The sequence below is a fragment of the Abramis brama genome (assembly GCF_963993115.1).
Source record: "Abramis brama genome assembly, chromosome: 10".
Classification (NCBI taxonomy): Eukaryota; Metazoa; Chordata; class Actinopteri; order Cypriniformes; family Leuciscidae; genus Abramis; species Abramis brama.
This window is the reverse complement of record NC_139972.1, coordinates 15,851,125-15,875,294: the sequence shown is the minus strand read 5'-3', so window position 1 is coordinate 15,875,294 and position 24,170 is coordinate 15,851,125. Positions and strand designations below refer to the sequence as shown.

Sequence of the window (24,170 nt, the reverse complement as noted above, 5' to 3'; positions counted from 1 at the left end):
AATAATGTCAACAAATATGTGAAAACTGCCTTTCAAATGGAGGTTATCACTAAATATGGAGCAATTCGCTGCACGGTGGAAATAAAAACAATTTCAATCTCTTTAGAATTCAAACTTTGAGAAGAAAAAACTTAGCAAGTATCATTTCAGTCTTTGAGCAATATGTTGGCAATACTTATTGAGCTGTTTGGGGTTTACTGTACACTTTAGTCTCTGAAGTGAGTTTGTTCGCTGATGCAATTTGTTGGGATTGTTTACTGAAATTATTTGGTAATTCCTGCAACGCTGGGAAACTGACACCATTTTAGTGGGCAGCAGTAGGAGAATATTCGCAATTAGCATTCTAACATGATATTACTGAAGTTAACAGGCATTTTGAAAGATGAATTCTTGCCATTAAGAAGAGAGGATCAGAAAATCTGAGTGGTTTTGATATGGTTTTTGACTGCTACTTTTAAAGACTCGAGGGGGAAAGCGGTACAAGATATCATTGGGTGTTACAACAGTAAACAAAACGTTTGAAAGCAGCTTTAATGTGTTGGCGATAAAAGCTTGTTTAAAACTTCAGTTGCTGAACCAGAAGTAGAGAGGAATTAATCCACAATGTCCTATCAGTTCTAGCTCTAAAAATATCAAGTGCTTTGAAATGTGGGTTGGGTTGTGATTTTCTGCTGTGATTTAATTCATGCTTCAGATGGCTGATATGCACCCTAAGGTCTAGTTTATTCTTTTAATATCCAGATATTTTCATATGTACAGTAATAATGATAACAGTAGATTATAAATAATAACAGGATGCAAATGTTTCAGATGCAATTGTCACATTGTTTAATAGCAACTAAAATGCATAATCAATTCTGCTGTATTTTTGAAAGTTGTAGGAAAAACAGCTAAAATGATAGAAAAACAGCTAAAATAAGTATTAATTCAGATTCTCCATACGCTCAGCCATCGGCACTTCAGATCATCATCTGAAAAACAACAGATCAACCTTTTAGCAAAGCCACATACATATGTGCTGATTTGGTGCTCAAGACAGTTCTTAATATCAATGTTGAAAACCGCTTAAAGGGGCTATATGTAAGAATTTTCATGAATTCATCGGGTTTTTTTATTGCCAATGTGTGATCCGCTTGTAATGAAACTTAAAAAACTGACGTTTATGCGTGCTCCCGAGAGAATCTTCCATATGACACATGAAACAAATGATTATGTTCAAGACAGACAGGCCGAAAGAGCTATTCTGTACTGTAATGCAAATGTGTCATGCAAAGAGAAGGGATTAATTCAAACTATAATCTCAATTTTATTATCAAACTATCATAACAGTGTAATTTCAATGACCTCATCTGTCAACATGATGCCAGTGAAGCAGAATTGGGTTCAGTCTCTTGTACATTACGGTATTAAAGTCTGCGTGAACCGGAAGTTGCAAACGACTTTTCTCCAGTGTTGTGACGTATTTCCCAGTGAAAAGGAATATTGAACAGAGGGCAGGGTTTTACTCTAGCGCTCCTCCTCTCCATCTCTGCTCATAGCAGACTAACGGTTTGAGGGGAGTGGTTAAGCGTTTCCCAACCCAAGCCGTCAAACCTACATCATCAGAGAAAGAACGCCATTCCAGACCGGAAGTAACTTTTCAGACTTTGATTAAAGATTACGACGGCAAACAATTTTTTTCTGTGTATTAACTTGCACGGATTCATTTTTCACCACAAGACTAGTAATATGCGCTAACAAAGTAAATGGGGTCAATTTTGATTTCAGTTGGACTTTAAGTTGCTGGCTGCAGTTCACTTAACGGCCACTGGTGTCGCTAATAACAAGAGTTTCTGAATTCTATATTTAGCCCCTTTCTTATTTTTGTAGAAACCATGATAATATTTTCAGGATCCTTTGATAAATAGTTAAAAAGAACAGAATTTGTTTAAAATAGAAATCTTTTGTAACATTATAAATGTCTTTAAATGGATTTGGGTATTAAATTATTAAAATATGCTCATTTTTATATAACCTGCTCAACAATTACTGTACTTACAGTAGTGTTTATGCACATGGGGAGGTGTAGTCAATCACAGCCAATTCACCTGGAGGAATAGAAACACAACATAGGTTTTTTTGTGTGTGTGTGTGTGTGCACTACATTGTTAAGCTTGCCCTAATAAAATATAAATGCATTATGCTAAGATTAAATACAGGCTCGTGAAACACAATTACGCAACACGTATATCATGATGTCACTAAGATTTATGTAAAACGAAAATCTCAAACATTAAATTGGAAATAGGTTTTTCCATTTTTATTATTTATTTTTACCCTCTTATACATTATAAATATTATATATTTTTTTTAAATATCATTTTTGATGGGTTTATAATAAAAACCCTCTATTGCATTTCCTTTCAGACTTTTTAGAGTGCACAGTGATGAATGAACACGTACTGATCTTGTAGTAATCATAGACTATCACCACAGCTGGTTTCAGGTTCTGCACCAGGACGTCCTGCTGGAGCTGCAGGCTGATGGTCTTCACCTGCTTCTTTTTCAGCTGGACAAGAACAGAAAGTTATTTTAATGCAAGATTGCGAAGAGATTTATTTTCTATGGGGTATGAACATAAAAACGTGTGTCAAATATACAGGGTTCATTTTGATTTCATATTGAATTTATCCCTTTTATTGTAAAAAAAAAATAAAAAATTACCACCTATGCCAAAATTTGAATAAAACATTTTGATGCAAGATTACGAAGAGAAACAAATGTGTAAGAATGTTACAATACGTAAACAAGGTTGATTTTGATTTCATATAAAAATATAGTGTATATAGAGTCAATATCAGCAATCCATCCCAAATATGTTTCAAGCCCCTCAAGGTATTTGAATAAATCTAATACGCTCACCCCATCCAAATATATAATGACACGATCCTCGTCCAGATCCACTCGTTTGACGGTGGGGTCTTCCTTCAGCTGTGGAGACAAAGAAAGGAGGGATTGAGAGCGAATCAAACATTGCCTGCAGTACTTGAGTTCAAAAGAGTGCCAGAGCCCTTCAAGTGTCACTCACAGCCTTCAGAGACGTATCATCCATCTTAAACCCAGACAGCAGCCTGATGTTAATGATCACCATGTTGGTCTCCTCTCGTGTGCCGTCATACCTGTCATACAAGCGCTCCAACAGTCACAAACAGGGTTCACAACCACACATTGTTCTGCATGTAGTCTGACAGACAGCTAAGTCTATTAGGCTATAGGTTCATATTCATTCATTATTTCTTTCTTTCTTTATAGAATCAAATGTATACAAGTTACTAATTCATTTCCTTATACTTTACATTTAGCAGTATAATTCCAAATGGAATTTTATTACAGCTGTCTGCAGGACTTCTATACATATATTTTATATTCATATATTTATTTTTATAGTCATTATCATTCAAAAGTATGATGTTGGTACTTTTTTTATTTATTTAAAATTCTCTTATGCTCACCAAGGCTGCATTTATTTGATCAAAAATACAGTAAAACAGTAATATTGTAAAATATTATTATAATTTAAAATGACTGTTTTCTATTTGAATATATTTTAAAATATAATTTATTCTTGTGATGAAATGCTGCATTTTCAGCATCATTACTCCATTCACATGATCCTTCAGAAATCAGTCTAATATGCTGATGTGCTGCTCAAGAAACATTTCTTATTAATATAATTTTGTAACATTATAAATGTCTTTACTGTTTCTTTTGATCAGTGTAATGTATCCTCACAAAGTAAAAGTATTAATTTATTGGGAAAAAACAATGATCCCACATTTTTTAACAGCAGTATATATTTTTCATATTTATAATTTTTTCTTCTTCTTTTTTTTTTTTTGCTAGTTTATAGTAGCATAGGTAAATACTTTTATAGTGTTTTAGGTTTATTAGCTTATGTGTGTCACTATTGTTTTTTTTTGTTTGTTTTTTTTCATATGGAAAAGAGCTGAGTAAAAATTCAAAATATCTCTCACAGGTTTGAAAGGACATGATGGTGAGGAAATAATGAAAGAATTTATTTCCGGGTGAACTATCCCTTTAAAGAATAATAACATGTATAGTATTTAAATAATAATGTAACGATATTTAATGATAATGTAATGATAAATCATGATATAACAAATTAAATTTGTTGCTAATAAGCATGTTAAAAGTGTTATACTCATGAGGGCTGTTTCCATTAATTAAGACAGACAGTAATAATTGTTTCTAACAGAAGTAAGGCTCACCGGACAGTGGTGGTTAACGTAAAAGCTGCGTTCCTCGTGTGGTTGCTGCAAACCCCAGTATTTGCTTTGACGCTGAAGGCCAATGAGTCTGGAGGAGGCGGGATATTGTAGTGCAAGGCGAACTGAGACACAAATAACAGAAGGATTTCATCACTTACAGTAGCTTTTAAAAGAATAATTCACCCAAAAATGAAAATTAAGTCATGTACTCATCCTCATTCCGACCCCATATGACTTCCATGTATGATCCATACAAGAAGGAAGAAGGTTATACATGTTTGGAACAACATGAGGAGTAAATAATGACACAACTTTCATTTGTGGGTGAACTATCCGCTTGAGTTCTCAAACTGTGCTTCATAAGAGGAAGCGCACAGACCTGCACAAACACACAGCCTTTGCCTTCTGCTCTGAGCTTGTATGTGCCGGTAGTTTGCTGAAGCTGTTTCTCCTGGTAAAGCAAGCGGTTGTTTCGGTTCACGGTGAACTGGTTTTTCTGGCCTGTGGGGGAGGTCACGGTGACGGTAATAGATCCTTCTGGATTGTAGGTGGCAGCACTGTACTTAGCGAGGGCCTGGAGTGCTACTACAGTATCCTGCTCACAGCAAGAGAGGGAGAGCAACACCACTTTCAGTCAATAATGAGGAAACTGATAAAATGTCCAAAAAAAAGCTGCATGAGATGTATAACATTACCTGGGTAGAGGAGAAACCTCCATAGGCATTCTGCTGCTTGCTTAGCCAGTGCACTATGCCAGCAGAGTAGTTTAGTCCAAATCCGGGTAGAGAGGGTCCCGAAAGCAGCGCCAGCAACACGTAAGCACTCATCTCTACCTCCACAGAACCTATCGTCTGAGCATTATTAGCCATAGTCCAATATCGTCCAACACCTGAAGTGATAACAGCGAGAACACATAAGACTGGAACACTGAGGTCTTGTGATCGTGTTTTTGAAAGCTAATAATCTAGATCATGGGTTTTCAAACTGGGGTCCGCAGAAAAAAAATGTAATTAAATAAAAATAAAATCTGTGTTTTCTCCTCTGTGAAAAACAAGGAATTGTGGACAAATTAAGAATTTGTTCCCTCAGTTTTGTTTAATCGTGGTCACAGTTTAACTACATTAAAACAAGGGAATGAATTACCACACTGTAAGAAACAAATCTATAGAAAAACAAATCATATTCTGGCAGAAAATTACCTCTCCCCCGGTTTCACAGACATGGCGTAAGCCTAGTCCTAGACTAAAAGGCATGTTTGAGCTGTTTTAACTGAAAAAGCAATTTGCACTGGCATATTTATATTTGCATATCTGTAAAATATGTGCCATTGTTTATCTCAAGATGCATACCAGTAATGTTTTAAAGGAACGTTTATAAAAGTGACTTAAATGTCCTAATTAAATAAAGCCTAATCATGGCTTAATCTAAGCCCTGTCTGTGAAACCAGGCCTTAATGTTATCCGTTTATGGACATTTCCTTCAACCATAAAACACAACACAACGCAATAATTAAAAATACATGTAAAACTCCTTCATATTAACATGAGGCTGTATTTTTACAGACTTTTTTCTGCAGTGTACAATGTGGCCATGATTGAACTAAAACAAAGGAATGAATATATAAAATGTGGAAATGAATAAATAAAAAATGGCCAAAAATGAACATTTGGGAATTAATTCTTAAAGTGATAGTTAACCCAAAAAATTGACTCATCCTCTTGTCATTCCAAACCCGTAAGGCTTTCGTTCATCTTCTGAACACAAATGGAGATCTTTTGAATGAAATCTGAGTGCTTTCTGTCCCTCCATTGACAGTAACTACAACTCTGATGCTTTAAAAAGTAAGAGATTGCAAAACGAATTCATATGAATTGAACCAATGAGGTTCATTCTCGTGAGGTTTGTTCTCAGGTGTAAAGCAAGTTTGGTTGAGCTTCTGCTTATGTTCCCTGATCAATGTTTATATGTAAAAAAATCCTAAATTAAATCTGTTCAGCGTATAAAGTGATCGAGTCTCTTCAGAAAATTCAGACTAAACCGCTCTATTCATATGGATTAGTTTTACGCAGGGTTCGAATTATGATTTCATCTTTGTGGGGGTCTCTTTAAAAAAAGAAGAAAAAAAGTAGCCTATGAGCAGGCGCGGTAGCTTAATAATGTAATATAAAAATATACAAATTTGTAAATATAATACAAATTTAATAAAAAAAGCGTTGGTAACACAATTCAATTTAAATAGTAGCTACATTTGGTTTAATTTGTCGTTTAATGAGGTCTAATATTATGCTGTTAGTGCTTAGTGGTCCAGTGGTAGAACATTTGCCAAACGCGTCAGAGGTTCTGGGTTCGAATCAGCACTCTTATAAGTTTTTTTTTTTTTTCATCAAATCCGATTATGTTTATAAGTGGTTCTATATCAGGCAGAGACACGTTTGTGTGCATTTTGTTTTGTAATTTTACTGGAACGAATAGAGAGTCTCCACAACGGATTGAAGCGCGCCCGAGTGAAGACTGCGCGAGCCACAAACAAACACAGTATCCGCGCCAATGATCGCAGCGGCACTTTTATCACTTGATTTAAGCATAAGGATGTACCGTAGTGTGATGACGATCCGAGATCCCGCGAGATCCATGTGTTTGGCATCTTGTCCTATCTTTTAAGTCATGCTACAGTAGTCTGAAGGAAAAAGTGCTTTATTTGTAATTTAAAATAATGGTGCTGATGATTTTTAGAGACCCCCACAGGTGTATGATTTTACTGCTTTCATGGGAGCTCATCCTCTCTCTATGGGAGCTCAGCTCCCACTGGCTCCCACGTAATTCGAACCATGGTTTTACGATCTCTTTATGAACTTTTTTTTTCAATGGAGGGACAGAAATCTCTCAGATTTCATCAAAAATCTTCATTTGTGTTCCGAAGAATGACGATTTTCATTTTTAGGTGAACTAAACCTTTAATTTGTGGCCACGATTATTTTATTTTTTTTCATGTGCTGGACTTCGTACTATAGAAATAAATTTGATTGAAATTTAATTGAAAATTTAACAGAAAATTAAAGACACAAGTAATAATTTTATTTCTTGGCTTCAATGAAGTATATAAGTTTAAGTAAATGTGGTAAATTTAGCAAATGCAAAATAGAAAAGCCTTTAATATATGAAAAAATATAGGAACTTTCTATTTATATATATATATATATATATATATATATATATGTATTTTTGGAAAATATACATTTTGCACATAATCTAAAGGTGAATGGTACCTTCTCTTTTGGCCTGCTGGTCCAGGTTGGAGAGGAGGTTCTGCCTCATCTGCACATCTCCAGCAAGAGTGAAGGTGTAGGACAGCAAGGCGGTGGCGTAAGTGTTGGTAATATTACGTGAAGCCTCCTTTAGACACGCAAGGCTTCTCGCCACCATGGCATCCTTACACAGCATACAAAAGACTTAATGAGTGTGTGCTTCCTTCATTAGTCACATTATCTGTATTGAGTTAGAATGATCTGTAACTACAAGAGTCCATCCCTTAGGACCCATAAGGGGAGGTTTACTCACAGATGTCTGTACTCCTAATTCCAGTAGCGCTGCAGTGATGTATGCAGAGAGAGTGACTTCATCGCTGACGCCACCCTGTAAGAGCAAAGCATCATCAAAGATCCTTCCCACCCTCAGCACTTCAAACTCCTCCACTTATTGCAATCTAACTGACATTTCCAGAGTGTGAAATCATGGACCACCAGACTAAAAAGCCACTTTCCTCCCCATAAATGACTCTGACCCATTACCTCTCCCCGAATCATCTCCTCATCCCACTCATCGCTGTGACAGCTTTTCATCTCATCACATTTTTCTACCATATTTCTGAAATGTATTTATATGCAGATGACATTAGAACATCAACAAAGTTTTCTTAATCAGTATCAGTAGATTTGATGTTTTCCGGTTTAAACATCTTTAAAAAGAGATCTGAGAATAAAAAATGTGTTTAAAACAAAGGATACAACTTATTATATAGCTTATACAGTGTATTTTAAACATGAACCTCACTAAATCCTGATACATAAACTCCTACTGCACACCGCAAAAGAAAAGCCCTGCAGATACCAATGTTCAGTTCATGTGTGCTGTCAACACCTATCAAATGAAACCTTGATGGATGGAGTTTTAATGGCTTGATTAAATATCTCTGCTGAAAAATAACATCTTGACTGAAACTCTTTGATCACACTGGTCTTCCAGGCCAAAACTCTTATGAAATCAGGAAACCCAACCAGATAAAGTCCAGCTGAGGAGAACAACTAGATCTGATTAAACCGGCTGGTTTGAGATGTTTTTCAGCAGTAGATAGCCTATAGGAACTGAACACGACTCTTCTGTTCTCACCATCATCTGAATGTGGTAAAGCCTCCCAACAGAGGCGAAGCAGCCGTTGTCCATCTGCTGTTGACCCAGCCAATCCTTTGCCCTGTCGATGTTGTTCTGATCTATAAATACGTACTTCTTTGCCCCACCGAAAGTCTTCATCACAAATGCAGTTAGCCTGAGGAAATAATATAAATTGCTCTCAAATTCCTACACTTCAGTAAATCTGCTTTACAGTCCTGTGGTGATCAAAGCTTTTAATGTTGTTTATATGTCTATGTGGTGTTTTTAATATGCTTTAAGACAAACATGTGCAAATTCATAAGTCAACACCATTGCTGAGTATTTTCTCCTTAAAGGTGCAGTAAACCAAAGAAAGTCTCAAAAATGTGGTTTGAAATCTTTGGTGTTTCTGACATCACAAACTACCTAGTTACCAATAACGTCAACGTGTGATCGTCAATCAGTGGATCTCTGAGTTGCTGCGAGTGAGTGGAGGTGGGGCTAATTTGCATATTCATAAAACTGCGCATACTAAATGAGGCAAGTAGTTACATTCAAGCTATTTTAAGGCATGAAAAAAAAAATCAAGGAAAATAACGTTTAAATATGTCATTTTGGTGATTAAAGGTGAGTTTTAAGGGATACAACAGGGGGACTTTAATAGTTTTCAGGAAGTTTCCTTGTGTATAAAGTCCATGTGGACTAAAAACACCTGACCAGAAAGGCATTAAATCCACATACGGGAAGCCAGAATCCACAGCACAGTAAGTCCTAAGTTAAGCAACTGAATGCTTTCATTGTCTCTGTTTCAGACTCACCAGGTGTTACCAGAAGGATCATTAGTACCAAAAGCGCTGTAAGATCCGTCCTGATGCTGGTAAGTCAGCTCTCTCTGATAGCCTGCAACACAAAAAGGATGTTTTATTATATATTTAATTGGGGTTCAATATTTCTCTCATTAAGTTATGATTCACCCCTGAGTTTTTAATCAAATCCAGCTGAGGAATGATGCAACGAGAGTTTTGGTGAGCTAGCTTGAAAAACGCTTAACTATTTAACTAATTGTCTGCAAGTTGACATATTGTTAAAATATCAACATAGTTCATTTTTTATTTAAAAACTGCAAAAAACTTGACAGCAAACAATAATTTCCTAACAGTATTTATCTCTTCCCCAATAAATCTATTTAAACTTATATGTTTTTATAAATAGTATTTACTGTTCTGTAAGATGCATTAATTCACAATAATCTTTTATTTCATAACAGATTTCCTCACCACCCTCCAGGAAGGTTTTGGCTCGTTCTTTAATTTCAGGAGTGAGTTGCCCGCTGCTCTCCAGGTACTGAAGGATGTAAATATTGGGGGCAAAAAGCAGCATGTTCTGCTCTCCACAGCCGTATGGCATGGCCAACAGATTACCAATGTTCTTCAAAGCACGACCCATCAGATCACCTACGGTCCAACGAGCCAGGGGCATACAACCATTAGTATGATTAAAAATCAGAAAACCTTCTAATGAGAGGAATTATATTCATTACATATTATTTCATATTTAAATGCTAATATGATGCAGCAATGAGTGTACATCATGTACATCTTCCAGCATATCTTTAGGCTCACCCAGAACAGTGACGAAGCTTTTGGCAGAATCCTTGACAAAAACTTTGGGTAAAGTGAGGGAGACCGATGTCTCCTGTGGACGGTCTAATGGAATAGAGAAAAAATGTCAAAACACTTGCTCATGTTGTACTTTCATTTTCTCTAATTTCTTGTAAAAAAAAAAAAAACATGCAGTAGGGTTCAAAAGTTAAAATTGAAAGCTTTTTTGAAACTTCGAGTATTTTAACATTTATCAATTGCAATTCCTTGCTCATAGGCCCTGTTTACACCTGGTATTTGTCAATCCGATTACAAGTGGACGAGGCTAGATACAGGTGTAAACAGGGTCTAAAAAGTTTTGAGCTTGTCCACTTTTGACCACTTCCAGAGGTAGTTGACAACGCATTCGAATGAATTGCTTTCGTAGTGTAGACGCTCATGTGGTCGAATGTGTTCGAACAACCACAAAAGCCTGCCAGCTCTGCGCCTACTAACCTAACGCGTAAACATTATGGGAAGCGCGCTAGTCAGATGGGATTTAAACTTTCGTCCATTAGATTAAAAGATCTGAAAAAGCCCATACAAGAAGTGGTCGAAAGTGGACAAAAGAGTGGGATGGGAATGTGTCTCCCTCGTCTACTTGTGATCCGACCACAACGCATCTTAATATCATGTATAAACAGGTCCATAGACTTGCACTGTAAGTACATTGCTATAAAAACAATGTTTGCTTATTTTTACAAAAGTGAAGGTCAAATAATTCCAATTCTTTATTGATTAAAACAGACAACACAACACAGTGTAATGCCACTAACCTGTTAAGCAGATGAGTTCATTCTGAGTGACGGACTGTTTAGTTCCCTCCGCCTGGGATGGATGGATGGATGGATGGATGGATGGATGGATGGATGGATAGATTAATACATAATAATACATAGAATAAATACATTTCACATTTGCATTCAATTACTGTTAACTATTTTACAAAGACCCAAAACAATATCCAAATAGCTATTATCTAAAATATCCTTTAGAATAATAAACACAGTATGACAGATGAATTTGTGTTAGGAAAGTGATTATGTAACGTTCATTCCATGTTGACTTGTTAGCTTGTTGTTGGAGATTGAGTCACATGATTTCAGTAAGCCTGTTTTTAATAGCGCTCACATACAGTAAAGTCACACACGTACCTCCACCAGAACGCTCTGCATCACAGTATCAATTCTGCCTTTGTCCGGAAAAGTCACCGCTTCATTGCCACACAGTTCTCGGGTTTGCACTGCCTCAGCGCGCACTGTAATGTTCACCTTTCCTGTAAAACACACACACACACCAGTACACAATAATCCTTTGTGTGGATTTAAGTAACAGAAAAACAAAGTGCCCTGGGGCCTGCAATAATGCAAATCTGTGACAGTCTAGGCAGGACCTGTTAAAGGGATAGTCCACCCAAAATGTTTTAATTCTGTCATTATTTACTCATGTCCTGTGGGACATAAAAGAAAATATCTGAAGAATGTTGGTAACCAAACAGTTTGGGTTCCCATTGACTTCCATTATATAGACAAAACCAAAACTGTGTGGTTGTCAACATTCTTCAAAATATCTTCAGGTGATAGAAATAAAAACAGGTTTGGAATGACATGAGTAAAATGAATGACAGAATTTTCACTATATCCCTTTAAGACATTCCTATTTTAAGCGTGATACAAAGCCCTGGTGCAAACATGAAATAAACTTTTCAGTTTGTGGAACCAATTTCTGTTTGTTTTTGCTCATATACATAGACGTCAAAGTATCTGGCTTACCCAGGGCAGAAGGCGTAACAATCCACTGAAAGGTTTTGCTCTCTTCAGAACACACACACTGAGTGTATGTGCAACCTTTACACGGCCGAGCGGTGAACTGCTGTGAGTCTGCCAGCGTGACCTTCACCTTTATTAAAAGACACATAGATTTTGTATAGTGCCAGTCTACAGGAAACGGTTTTACTACAAACACTTGCAAAACCGCTCCAGGGCATGCAAGTAAACAAATTACAGGACCTTACCATGATACATTTGGGGAGGTAGTTGAATATAGAGGCTTTGAGAGTGAATGTCTCCTCACGGATAACAGAGTAAGGGAGGGAAAGGCTCACAAAGAAGGGCTTGAAAGCAATGAGATTGGTGTTGGGGGCCAGTCCAAACCCGGCAGGGGATGTGCAGAAAGCCCCTGCTGCCCATTTAGTGATGGTGTCCGGGACAGTCTTTGCAACATCCACAGATCCTGATTTCCTGGTGAATTAAAAAATATATAGTGCTTCTGTATAATTTAAAAAGACTGTGCCGTATATACTGTTTACAGTAATCCAAATTGGCAAATAGTTCCAAAAAAGGGCTGCACATTATGAAGACAACCCAAAAAAACAAATGTGAAATAAAAAACACAGCTTTACTGAGGAATAGTACTGCCATGGTACAAGATACATACCCCACAGGGATAAGATCCCATATCCAGGTTTCCGGAAAGAATTTGCGGATCTTCCCAGCAGGATTTCTCATATTTCCACCAAAACCCATTCCCGTCGGGGCCATTTCAAAGCGCCCACCATCATCCACTGCAGCTGTTTGAAATGATAGTTTGTAAATCCAATAGATAAAAAAGGGCATTTCTAAATCCTAAACAAAATCAAATTACTTACATTCCCTCATTAACATGTTATTGAAAATCTCAGTACAAAGAACAGGTGCTTTCACATCCGAGTTGGTAGCGATTCTGATTCCAATTTCCTAGAACAAAAGCAAGCTTTATGTGATGGATAGTGTACAGTGAGGCTGACATGGGAAGACCTCTGATAATATATAAGATAATATTATTATATAATATATAATAAGAAGTGTTGTTTATCTTACTCTAAAGATGTTGTAGACATCATTTTTGATGCTGTAGTAAGGGTAATAGATGCTCCGCCTGCTCCTCTCAAGTTCAGCAAAATCCGTATCCAAAGGACGCCGGCAGGGGTAAGGCTCCATTATTTCCTCAATGTTGTATGGGTACCCCCACAAAAACTGGACTGGTAACATTCCAAAGATCTGTTGAATAATGATAAGATATTGATCCATAGAATTGACAATGTAATCTCCTAATAATCACTGAAAAACATTATTAAATTGCCATAAGAGTGTGAATAATATGAATAATATAAAACTGGAAATGCATTTTCCAAAAACAATTTTCTATTTAATAATTAATAATTAAAATGAATGTACAAAAGTAAAGTACAAAGTAATGACATATTTTCATTAAATCACATGAATATTGCTTTTAAAAAAAACGTTTAAAAGATTAATAAACAGTGAAGCAGTTTTGTTAAAATATTTTTCAATATTAAAATTGTTACATTTTTAGGAAATCATATTTGAAAGGTCATGTTGAATAACCAATTAAAGTAAAAAGTAATAACATATTTTCACTACACCACATGATTTATTTTTCCTTTTAAAATATTAATAAACTGTGAAGCAGTTTTTTAAAAATATTTTTTCAATATTCAAATATTATTTTTTAACAAGTAAAAAGTAATAACATATTTTCCTTATACTACATGAATTTTGATATTTTTTAATATTAATAAGCAGTGAAGCAGTTTTGTTCAATTCTTTTAAAAATATGTTAACAATATTTTAATATTAAAAAATATTTTAACAAAAATATAAGCGTCACTTATTTATTACTGCAAATAATATTTCTAATGCCATGTGCAACCACCAAGTAATTTTGTTTTTAATTTTTTTTAAATATTAACAACCAGTGAAGTAGTTTTGTTGAAATATTTTAAGAAATAATTATAATTGGTTATGCCAAACTACTAAGTTTCTTTTCAAGAATTGTTTTCTTTTAAAAAGGCTTTTTTTCATTATTAACTTGTTTTATGGACAGCTGTATCACTACGTTTTTTTACTTCATGTGTCCCCAAAAATCTATCTAAAAATCTGAATTTTAACTGGGAATTTAAAAACATGCTTATTATGGATTGGAAGAAGTGTATTCTTTTTTTTTTCAACTCATTCAACTGGTGAACTCATCTATTAGTTATAGTTGTAATGTAAGTTATGATGTAACATACAACGGCTGCATTGAGCTCGGCCTCTGGCCTCAACAGAAGCACACTCTGATCGATGGCCCGAACGGAGCACAAGGAGCCAGGACTGGCTTTCAGTTTAAGAGATGTCTTCTCTCCAGGTAGTGCCGTGGGAGACGAGAAGTTTAAAGACACCTGTAAAAGCACAAGCACAGTCTCATCACACATTCATGATTAAAAAAAATACATCAAAGCTTGAAGGGCACATTGAATTCTGAAATGGGAATTCATGTGGGATTTTCTGACCTTGTTTGGCAAACATTGTTCAATGGGGAAGTTCATACTGTCTGCTACTGCTTCTCCGCTGGGAAGAACTGTGTAAACCAACACCTGAGCGAATGGAGTCAGAGCTGCTGTCTTCTTCAGTGAGACTGTCAGCTCTCCTTTGTTTTCTATTATGAGAGAGAGAGAAAATTTGTGGGGGAAAAAACAACAAAAAACAGGCACCATAAAAATACACTTGAACCCTATACAGAACAATGTAAATGTTATTTAAAACAAGCTGTGTACCTTTTCCAGTCTTCACACTCACGGACAGACGGCCATTTAAAGCCATGCTGCCTTTGGAAAGGACCTGGAAAGCAAAAGGTGGATAATTACTAACAATTTATGCAATGCTATACAGAGCTCTACAGCTTGATTAACATTGCGATATTTTTCATTATCATTTCTCATAGTGTAAAACAGAGTCACCCTGTAAAATTTAGGAAACCTTCAAGAAAAATTCTGTTTCTGAACCAAAAAAGGGGCAGAAACACTGATATTAAAATTCTTGGCAATTATTTTCATATTATGGCAGCAATGGCTGATATTAAAAGTCTAAAATATTTTTGTCTAAATAAATTAAAATTAAGCATCACAACATCATTCTATCATGGACAATCATACTCTACAGTATGAAAAAAAATGGTTATTCATTTTGAGATCAGCTTTAAAATTAAATTTAAGTGAGCATTAATCTAAATGTAACATTTGGGGAAATAAGCTTGGACAATTCAATGATATAATATAAAGGTTATATATAAGGTTCCGATATAAACCTGTACAGATAAATAATAAATCTCTAATATTGGTTATGACTAATATGGTATTGATATATCATGCTAGGCTGAAAAGGTCAAAAAGCTTGTTAAACAATAAAACAAAGGACCAAGCAATTGATGGACAAATAAAAAAAGAGTGTCAGTATTAAACATACAATATAGAAGAAATCCAAGGTGTTCTGGCCTGGCTTCAGTGCATTGCCCTGAATAATGTAACTGGCCACCACAGTTGCATCACTGTTACAGCTGAGCTTCCCTGAAGTCTTCTTCAACATCAGGAAACTTTTGCTTTTGGAGTAAAAGGGTTTTATGTAGAGATAGCCTGATGGATAATATCTATAACCCCAATAATCAGTCCGCTCTTCTCCCTTATGTTGGACCTAATAAAAAAAAGTTTGCAAATCATTTTACTGCACATGTGACATGTTACAGTAAACTGCATCATATACATACTGTAAACATCATGTTATAAAACAAAAACACTACTAACCTGTAAAGACACAGGTTTTTCTGACCACTCAGAAGTGTTGAAAGAGAAACTGGCAGAACCAGTGCTGTCTGTCGTCACTGTCACATTAACAACTTTTTCACCATTATCTGCATAGACAATCACTGGCTCATTTTTCATCGGACTGGACTGTTGATCAGTGACCACAACCTTTAAAAAAAAAAAACATGAAAAGAAAGATAAAAATGATTAGCTCACAAACAAATGTTACACTTCCTGTACACAGTATGGCTATGCTAACTGCTAAACAGGTTGTTTATTAATGCTGGTACCAACAGTTATGGTACCACAATTAACTTTATTCTAACTTTATAAAGATAACTTTGGAGCAGCTGTTACCTTTCCCTTAAAGAGCATGCCAGGCCTGTATGTTTCTGATGTGTCCTCAAAGTTAACATTCACATAATCACTGGTAAACATGGCTGTAGTCGTACCCGACACAGTTATGCCTGGAGGAACAAAAGACCATGTTTCATTACTCTGTATAGGAGAATTAAAATAGACAGCAGCGGTTGTTCTACACTCTCACCTGTTCCAGACTCTTCCACGTTACAATTCACTTGGACATTTCCTCTGAATTTTAAGCCAAATTCGGTCACATTGACCACCCATGACCCACAGCCAGTCTTGTCAGTCTAAATAAACAAGAATTAAATGAAAACAGTAATTTAGACTTTTAAAATACTAACCCTTGTAAAAAAAAAAAGATGTATACTTTAGCAATTTTTTAAAAAGGGTACTTATTACAGAAATTATATACTTTTATAATATACTGTAATGTTTTCAGACATTTTGTATGATAATTGCAATTGAATGAAAGTCTATTACAGTTTCAATTTATACTAAATGCTAATATCTGAAGAAGTGCTTTTTGAACCACTTAATATGACTTTAGTACATCTTTAAATGTAATTTCATAATTACTTCTGTTGTCTTGTCTATTGCCAAATATACTACTGAGAAATATTATGGAAATTGAAATTTAGCACATTTAAAATGTATTAACTTTAAATGTAATATTGAATAACATACTACAGAAATTATAAAATACTACATAATAGAATTAATACTACATAAATAGTACATAATACATACTAAAATTATATTCAAGGACTTTACATGTGCTTTAGTATGTTAACCTACATATCTAATAAGTTTACTTCTTTAAAGCATGACAAAAGATTATTAAAAAAATGTGTAAAATGTACTTTAAAGTTAAACTTTTAATTTGACATTATTACAAAGTTTGCTTTTTAAAAGTGTACTTAAGAGTGTTAAGAAACATTCAGGAAAGTGTACTCTCTTTCAGTACAGTATACTTGAGTGACCTTTTATTTCATTAATATTATATTATCTGACCATATTACTCTCTTTCAGTACAGTATACTTGAGTGGCCTTTTATTTCATTAATATTATATTATCTGCAAGTACAGTTTACTTTTAACATTTGAAGTACACTACAAGTGCACATTCAATACAATTAAGAGCACTGCTTCTTCACAAAGGGATAATGGTGTAAAACAGAAGTTTTTATATAGCATATGCTGTTTATAAAACACTAGTTATTTGTGTCAGAAATACTGTTCACTAAGAAATTGCATAGAAAATTATTATCAGCTATTATGGCATTACTATTAGCTCATTGTTATTTCTTGGACTTGGGACCTTATGAAATATAAAGATGCTTAATAGGATACATGCTAATTAGTACAGTGTTTTTAGGATTTTTTATGTGTGCAGAAGGTAACTTACCATCATTGAATACGACTTGCATATGTCAGCCTTTTCATAAGGGGTTCTATAATTATAGTAATACCAGGCATTCCCACACACTTCAGCATTCACAGACCCCTGCACAGGCTTCCCATAAGTGTATCTACAGACAGTGGAAAAAAGGTTTTTTTACATATCACTGAAACAAAGGTATGTGCCTAATTTTTTCTGTAAAGAATTTAACATTATTTGAACAAATTCTTACTTTGCACAAACTTTCAGAGTGACCTCTTTGTCCAGGGTGGTTATTACAGTTGGAAAATTGATGTTCACTTCATATTTTGGCAGAACTAAAAGAGACATGTGGGAAAAAAACTACTAAATATATAGCTGATCAATATTGGATCGCATATAAAAGCTGATTTCTAGTTCTGACCATATTCTTTAATTTCAAAGGTGTGTGATGTTTGTTGGTTCTTCTCATCCCAAGCAGTGATCGTGTAGAAACCCTGAGTGGCTTCTGGAGATACGGAGTGGAACAGGTCCAAAATGCCAATCCTTGTTGACTGATTCAACCACTGACCAATGCGATTCGAGTTAGGGTCCTAAACAACAGTGGCACATAATGAAAAAAAAAAAAAACTTACAGTGCTTTTGCAACTGCATTTAAGTGAAGTAACAAACAATGAACCGATCATGGCTGCTTGAAAGTTTTTATACCTGGAGTTCTACAGTTTGAAACTGCAAGAGAAAGACAGAAGAAAATAATTTCAGTTAGATAAAAAAAAAAAACAATAATATATATTCAATTTAAAATTAAATTAAATTAAATTAAAAATAAAAATAAATAATAATAACATAAAAAAAAAATATATATATATATATATATATATATATATATATATATATATATATATATTATTGTTATTATTATTATTATTATTATTGTTATTTTTTATTTTTCATGTAAACTGAATTAAACCTACCACTTGATTGCGAGGCAAGAAATTGGAATCCAGAGACACAATGCGAAATTTAACTGGAGAAAATATGAGAGAATATTAACATGCAATACAGAAAGATTCACAGATTCAGATTAGCAAATATGAGTATTGACAACTGAAGCTATTGTGGAATAATTTGGATAGAGAAATATTACTTGTTTGTCCTGGCTTGTAGATAGGCCTGTCTGATTGGATGAAAATAAGATTTTGGGGGGGGGTTATGAGGATCTGAGTGGTTTTGTTCAGGGATGTTGTGCCTCCTCGGATTGCAATGTTGACGGATGCCACAGATGACACAGTGACTAGAGGGACCTGGAAGATACAAAATAAAATAGGGAACAAGTACAACTCCATGATATAACTCCGCTTAGTGAATTGAAAACATCATCAAGACTGCAGGGACCACTGAACAATTCCATAGTGAAAAGAATGTGCAAAATGAATAATAAATGCAAGTTTTAGGGTTTTAGTTGCACAATAACTATATTTTATATCTCATCATGGATATGCTCTTTAACATTGATGTCATTTTATAAGTGTTGTTCAGACATGATGTATACGAAAGGCCTCTATAACATAGCATTACAAGATACACTCCAGTACACTCTGTTTTGTTAAGCTATATTGAGTAGCCTATACCAACCTTAAACGGGACACATTTGTAGAAATCTTTTGTAATGGAGCCCTGTCGTAGAATGGTCACATTTCCACTGTCAGACCTCAAAGTTACCACTAAAGAAAGTGGTTCTTTGGGCTCATGGATCTGTGCACACAGAGTCTCTGTGCTGCCACTCACCGCCTGGGAAGTGACAGCCACCAGGTATATGCTAAAAAAAAGACAAAACACAGAGAAATATAGACTTACGAGTTTGGTTGATGCAGTATAAATGTGGCACTATGAATTACCTTAGAATTAAAAAATAAAACGTATTATAATTAACCAAACAATACATTGTGCATAAGACAATACATAAGTTTGGAGTAATTAAGATTTATTTGAAAATAGCATTATTTCAAATATCTTTTGTAACATTATAAATGTCTTTATTGTCACATTTGAGCAATTTAATGTGTCCTGGTGAAATTAAAATTCTTTAGAAAAATTTTTGGTAGTGTTTCAGTTTCCACAGAAATATTAAGCAGCACAACATTGATAATAGTAAGAAATGTTCCTTTTCAGTCAGTCACTACAGAGTTACGTCAGTGACTGACGAAATGGGGGTTTTGCTAGATAGCCCTATCACCTTCGACTTATTAGAAAAGGAGCCAATGGTATGAAAATACCATGGGTCTGCGGAATTTGCATCGCAAACTCCGCCCCACCGCATGGGTATAAAATGAGCCGCGAGTGCAATCTTGCATTATGTTTCTGCTGAGGAGCTGAAGTGTTATGTGTGCTTCTCTTCGCCTTCTACAGCAACGAGCATCTCTCTTCAGCAGTGTTGGTGTGACGGTGCGTTTCAGTGGGTTCACGTTCCTGCTGCTCGTCTGTGCAGTGACTTTGCTCATGGCTCGTGTTCTCCCCTGGGTGATTCGGCACTGCTGAGAGAGCTTTTCTTTTTCTAAAAGAGCTGCACGGGCATGTCTTTTTAAAAATGTCTCGCCCGTGTGTTTCTGGATCCATCCGCCTGATGGTCACGAGCGCTGTCTAGCGTGTTTGGGCTTTAATCATGCTCAAGACAGCGTTCGTGGATGAGTCATGTTCTCATTGCGGGAACATGACCATCGCGGTGTTAAGATCAAGACTCAATTACCTCCATGGGGGTAGAGTCCCCTCTGCCACACCCAAATCTATCTCAAATCTATACTTTGGCTGGTGGCAGGGTGATCTGAGGGTTACAGTGTGGAATAACCCGACGAGTCTTCCTCGGGCCACACCCCCCTGCACATTGCAAACTGTGGAGCTTCTGGGTGAACCTGGTTCCTTTCGGGGACCCAGTGTTTCATTCGGGGCTCCGGCGGATGACGCCATGTCGCTCACAGCATCACAAGGCAGGCTTGATTCCACTGGAGATGAGGATTCAGCTGCGTTGCCTCCCTCGGGAGTGCCAACGTTGCCCGAGTCGGATCCAGAGCTGATGGCCATGCTTGCCCGGGCAGCTGAGAGCATTAGTTAAAGTGGCGCCCGCCGCCCTCCCCCGAGCGCTCAAGGCTGAATGATTGGTTCCTGGGGGGTGGTGCGTGCTGGCGCGCTAACAGACATCTGTAGAGCTGCAGGCTGGGCGACACTAACACTTTTGCAAGATTCTACAATCTACATGTAGAGCCAGTGTCTTCTCGTGTACTTGCTTCCAGTAGCCAGTAAGTAGGACCTGCTCGGTGTCATCGCTTGCTGCGCCATTCAACTCCACGGACTAGATATGTGTGATATTTTACTCAGATGAGTTCTCCATAGAGTTCCTCCTGCACTGTTGATGCCATCACCAGAGTGCATGCCCGCTTGGTCAGCCCTCATGATTGGTTAGGTGCCTCTATGTGCATGGTTCCCCGGTTGGGCAACCCCCACATGTGTATTTCCACGGTAAGTCTCCTCCGAGCACGTGTTTTCCCTCAGCAAGAACCCTCTTGCCATCTCGAGGTTGAAACATTCCACCCTGCGGGCTGGATACCTCTGAGTTCTCCATATGCATCCCGTACTCGGGTCATATGTGTATTCTAAGTCCTCCCTGCGGATAGGCGCTGTGTCACATATTCCATCTGGGATATGCTACCCAGTATACCTTGGTATTCTTGCGTTAGCCTGGCCCTTCACTCGTACTAACCTCACGACAAGGAGCTGGGCTTGTGCAGGACACTGGAAGACAGCCGCACTGGCGAGATTGGATTGGGACCCCCATTTCGTCAGTCACTGATGTAACTCGTAGTGACTGACTAAAAGGGAACGTCTCGGTTACGTATGTAACCCTCATCCCCTGAATGAGGGAACGGAGACAGTCTTGGCTCCTCAGCAGGTAACTCCTTTTATACCCACGCGGTGGGGCGGAGTTCGCGATGCAAATTCTGCAGACCCAAGGTATTTTCATACCATTGGCTCGTTTTCTAATAACCTGAAGGTGATAGGGCTCTCTAGCGAAACCCCCATTTCATCAGTCACTGACATAACGTCTCCATTCCCTCCTTCAGGGAACGAAGGTTACATACGTAACCGAGACTTTCTTAAGCACTAAATCAGCATATTAGAATGAAATCTGAAGGATATTTTAAAAACATTTAAAAAATCGTAATTATTCCAGACTTTTATTATTCCACTGTATGTAGTTCGTTATATATTTAAGTAAAAATGTTTTGGGTTTTTTAAGTAAAAGGTAAAGCTTTATAATTTATGAGGAAAGGGCATTCCCAGAATTTCCTGCACAAAAAATTTTTTCAGCATTTTCAGTTATTTAGTTAACGTTTTAGCATTAGTTAGTGTTGTGTGAGACTAGTCAGTGGTGTTTTGTGTTTGTATGGGTAGCTAACACCGGGCTCTGTCTTTACATTGTTACTAAGTTGCTGGAGAGGTCAATGTTGATTTTAGCTCACAGATTTAATAGCTAAAACAAACTGCTATTTTATAATACTATTTAATGTAAGATACGGTGACCAATGCTCGTCATAATGCTTTTTTCCCCCGTAAATCTAATATATATATATATAATATATATATATATATATATATATATATATATATATATATATATATATATATATATATATATATATATAATTACAGCGTGAGAACACAAAAGTGCAGTTGTTCTAAACTTTTCATGTTTACATGTTCACTGTAGTTGTGAAAGACGCTCGTCTAGTCCTCGACCTGCAGTTTTCCTCTTTACTCTACCTTCTGTTATCTGGTATTTGTGAAGATAATAATCATAAAGGTTCTTACGGATCAGTGGCTCCACTCGTTAACGAGCACTGAAGTAGCAGCAGCGGGAGTAGCGACAGCAGCATCCTGACTCCTGAGCAGTTATTCCGGCACATGCGCAGAGAACTCGCCCACTGATCCTATAATTCAAGTGCGCACTTTTATACACCTCTGCCTCCTCCCTGTCGACCCCACCAAGGCAAGGAAAGTTGTGCAACTGGTATGAGTTGGATAAATTGGGGAAAATACCTCCTGTGTTGTGTAACAATAAATTGGAGTGATTCATTAAGGTCAGTTTTTGCAAAGAGGCTGAATGGGTTAGCCTACACTTTTTTGTTGTTTGCAAAGATTACTTTGACAAACAATCTGTATTGATCATTCAGTTATTTGACACTTGGAAATGTTATACATTGCAAACAATAAAATAAAATATAAAATAAAATAGATAAAGGACTTGTAATCTTTTTATCAGGCATACTACTGTATTTATTCCAATGACTTTTAACTCTTGTCCATCAAGCTTGACAAACCTTAAACTATTAAACACCTTAAACCTGTGAGGGTAAGAAAATGATCTTAGGACATTTTCTTTTCATCCACATGTTCACTGTGAATTCTATAATATAATATTCATCAATATTCAAGTTGCATCCCACACAGAAATAATCCAATGTTTAGTATAATGTGTAGATTTTTTTTTTTTTTTTTTTGTTAACACAGTATAAGTTTCATGCAGATGTTACAAAAATATGATTACTTTTATTGGTTGACAGTTACAGGTGTGACAACATAACAACCACTGCAGAAAAATCTGCATGTATTATGTGGAAGAACATAGAACCATTAGAAAAATGCATGAAATATGAGCTGGCTACATACATTCAGTTTGAAATTGATGTCTTTGCAACCATACAGACATTATCAAGAGATTTAATCCCAAGTTTTGATTGTCATACATGGACAAAGACTCATGGCATTTAGTATTATAGTTCATTTAGTATGTTCTGGAGCACAAAAGGGTGTGGGTTCTCACATGTGTATTTGGACAAATCTGGGATGGGGTTAAAAGCCTTTGTTTCAATGACACCAACAATGTGGTGATTCAATAACGGACTGGATAATTGGTAAGGTGTATCTCCTCCCACTTCCTGCTAAACGGGTTGTAGAATTTTTTTTATTTCTTTATGTTTGGAGATTAATTTGTAATTTGGAGACTTACAGATTTGTTTTGTTGATGACCATGTCAAACGACAGTGTTTGTTCTATTAGTCACAAGTTGTTCAGTACCAAAATTAATATTCAGCTAAACTCCCAATTTCTGAAAGGTGACGCACATGGGTCATTTCACAACAAGGAGCAGTTTTCCAAGCTAGAACCACCCACTGGTTAAATAAAACACATTTTTGTTGAGGCAAAAATAAGAAGAAAAATAATAGATACAAATCTATTTTGTATAGGTGATAATGGAAATAACTGGATACAGCAGCAATCAATTTCTGTAATTACATGTTGACCCTTCCATCTTACCTTAACCCATTCTTAAACCTATCCATACCAGCAAACATCATTCTTATTGTTTATTTTTATTGTACAGTATGTTTATTCACTCCAGTGATACAGAACAGACAAGAACAACAACAAAAAAAAAAGGTTGTGGCAACACAGGTTAAGTACAATTTTTTTTACGA

The 24,170-nt window shown here is 36.1% G+C and overlaps 1 protein-coding gene across 1 annotated transcript; it reads right to left on the bottom strand.

Annotated features, from left to right (window-relative positions):
* Window positions 1–804: 804 nt before the first annotated feature.
* On the bottom strand, window positions 805–22,611 carry LOC311090251 (alpha-2-macroglobulin-like protein 1). Its single transcript, XM_084125470.1, has 36 exons — window positions 22,504–22,611; window positions 19,276–19,459; window positions 18,788–18,944; window positions 18,615–18,667; window positions 18,349–18,369; window positions 18,065–18,233; window positions 17,894–17,978; window positions 17,668–17,791; window positions 16,444–16,549; window positions 16,254–16,363; window positions 15,897–16,064; window positions 15,562–15,786; window positions 14,874–14,937; window positions 14,610–14,755; window positions 14,349–14,498; window positions 13,135–13,314; window positions 12,924–13,011; window positions 12,713–12,845; window positions 12,291–12,516; window positions 12,049–12,175; window positions 11,431–11,552; window positions 11,053–11,104; window positions 10,259–10,342; window positions 9,914–10,090; window positions 9,455–9,536; window positions 8,655–8,811; window positions 7,827–7,901; window positions 7,535–7,697; window positions 4,964–5,157; window positions 4,648–4,863; window positions 4,269–4,390; window positions 3,068–3,158; window positions 2,902–2,970; window positions 2,443–2,548; window positions 2,039–2,087; window positions 805–971 (listed from the first exon to the last, which is right to left on the bottom strand). The coding sequence occupies exons 1-35, from the start codon at window positions 22,596–22,598 to the stop codon at window positions 2,047–2,049; spliced, it is 4,362 nt and encodes a 1,453-aa protein (XP_083981596.1). The 5' UTR covers window positions 22,599–22,611; the 3' UTR covers window positions 805–971; window positions 2,039–2,046.
* Between the last annotated feature and the right edge of the window lie 1,559 nt (window positions 22,612–24,170).

What these genes read in the sequence shown, in the direction of transcription:
- LOC311090251 (XM_084125470.1), bottom strand. Translation starts at nt 22,598, where the DNA reads ATGTGCCGGAATAACTGCTCAGGAGTCAGGATGCTGCTGTCGCTACTC. An exon ending in CCTTGGATTTCTTCTATATT is followed by an intron (nt 14,938 to 15,561) that starts GTATGTTTAATA and finishes TTTGCTTTCCAG; the next exon opens with GTCCTTTCCAAAGGCAGCAT. An exon ending in TGCAGAGCGTTCTGGTGGAG is followed by an intron (nt 11,105 to 11,430) that starts GTACGTGTGTGA and finishes CATCCATCCCAG; the next exon opens with GCGGAGGGAACTAAACAGTC.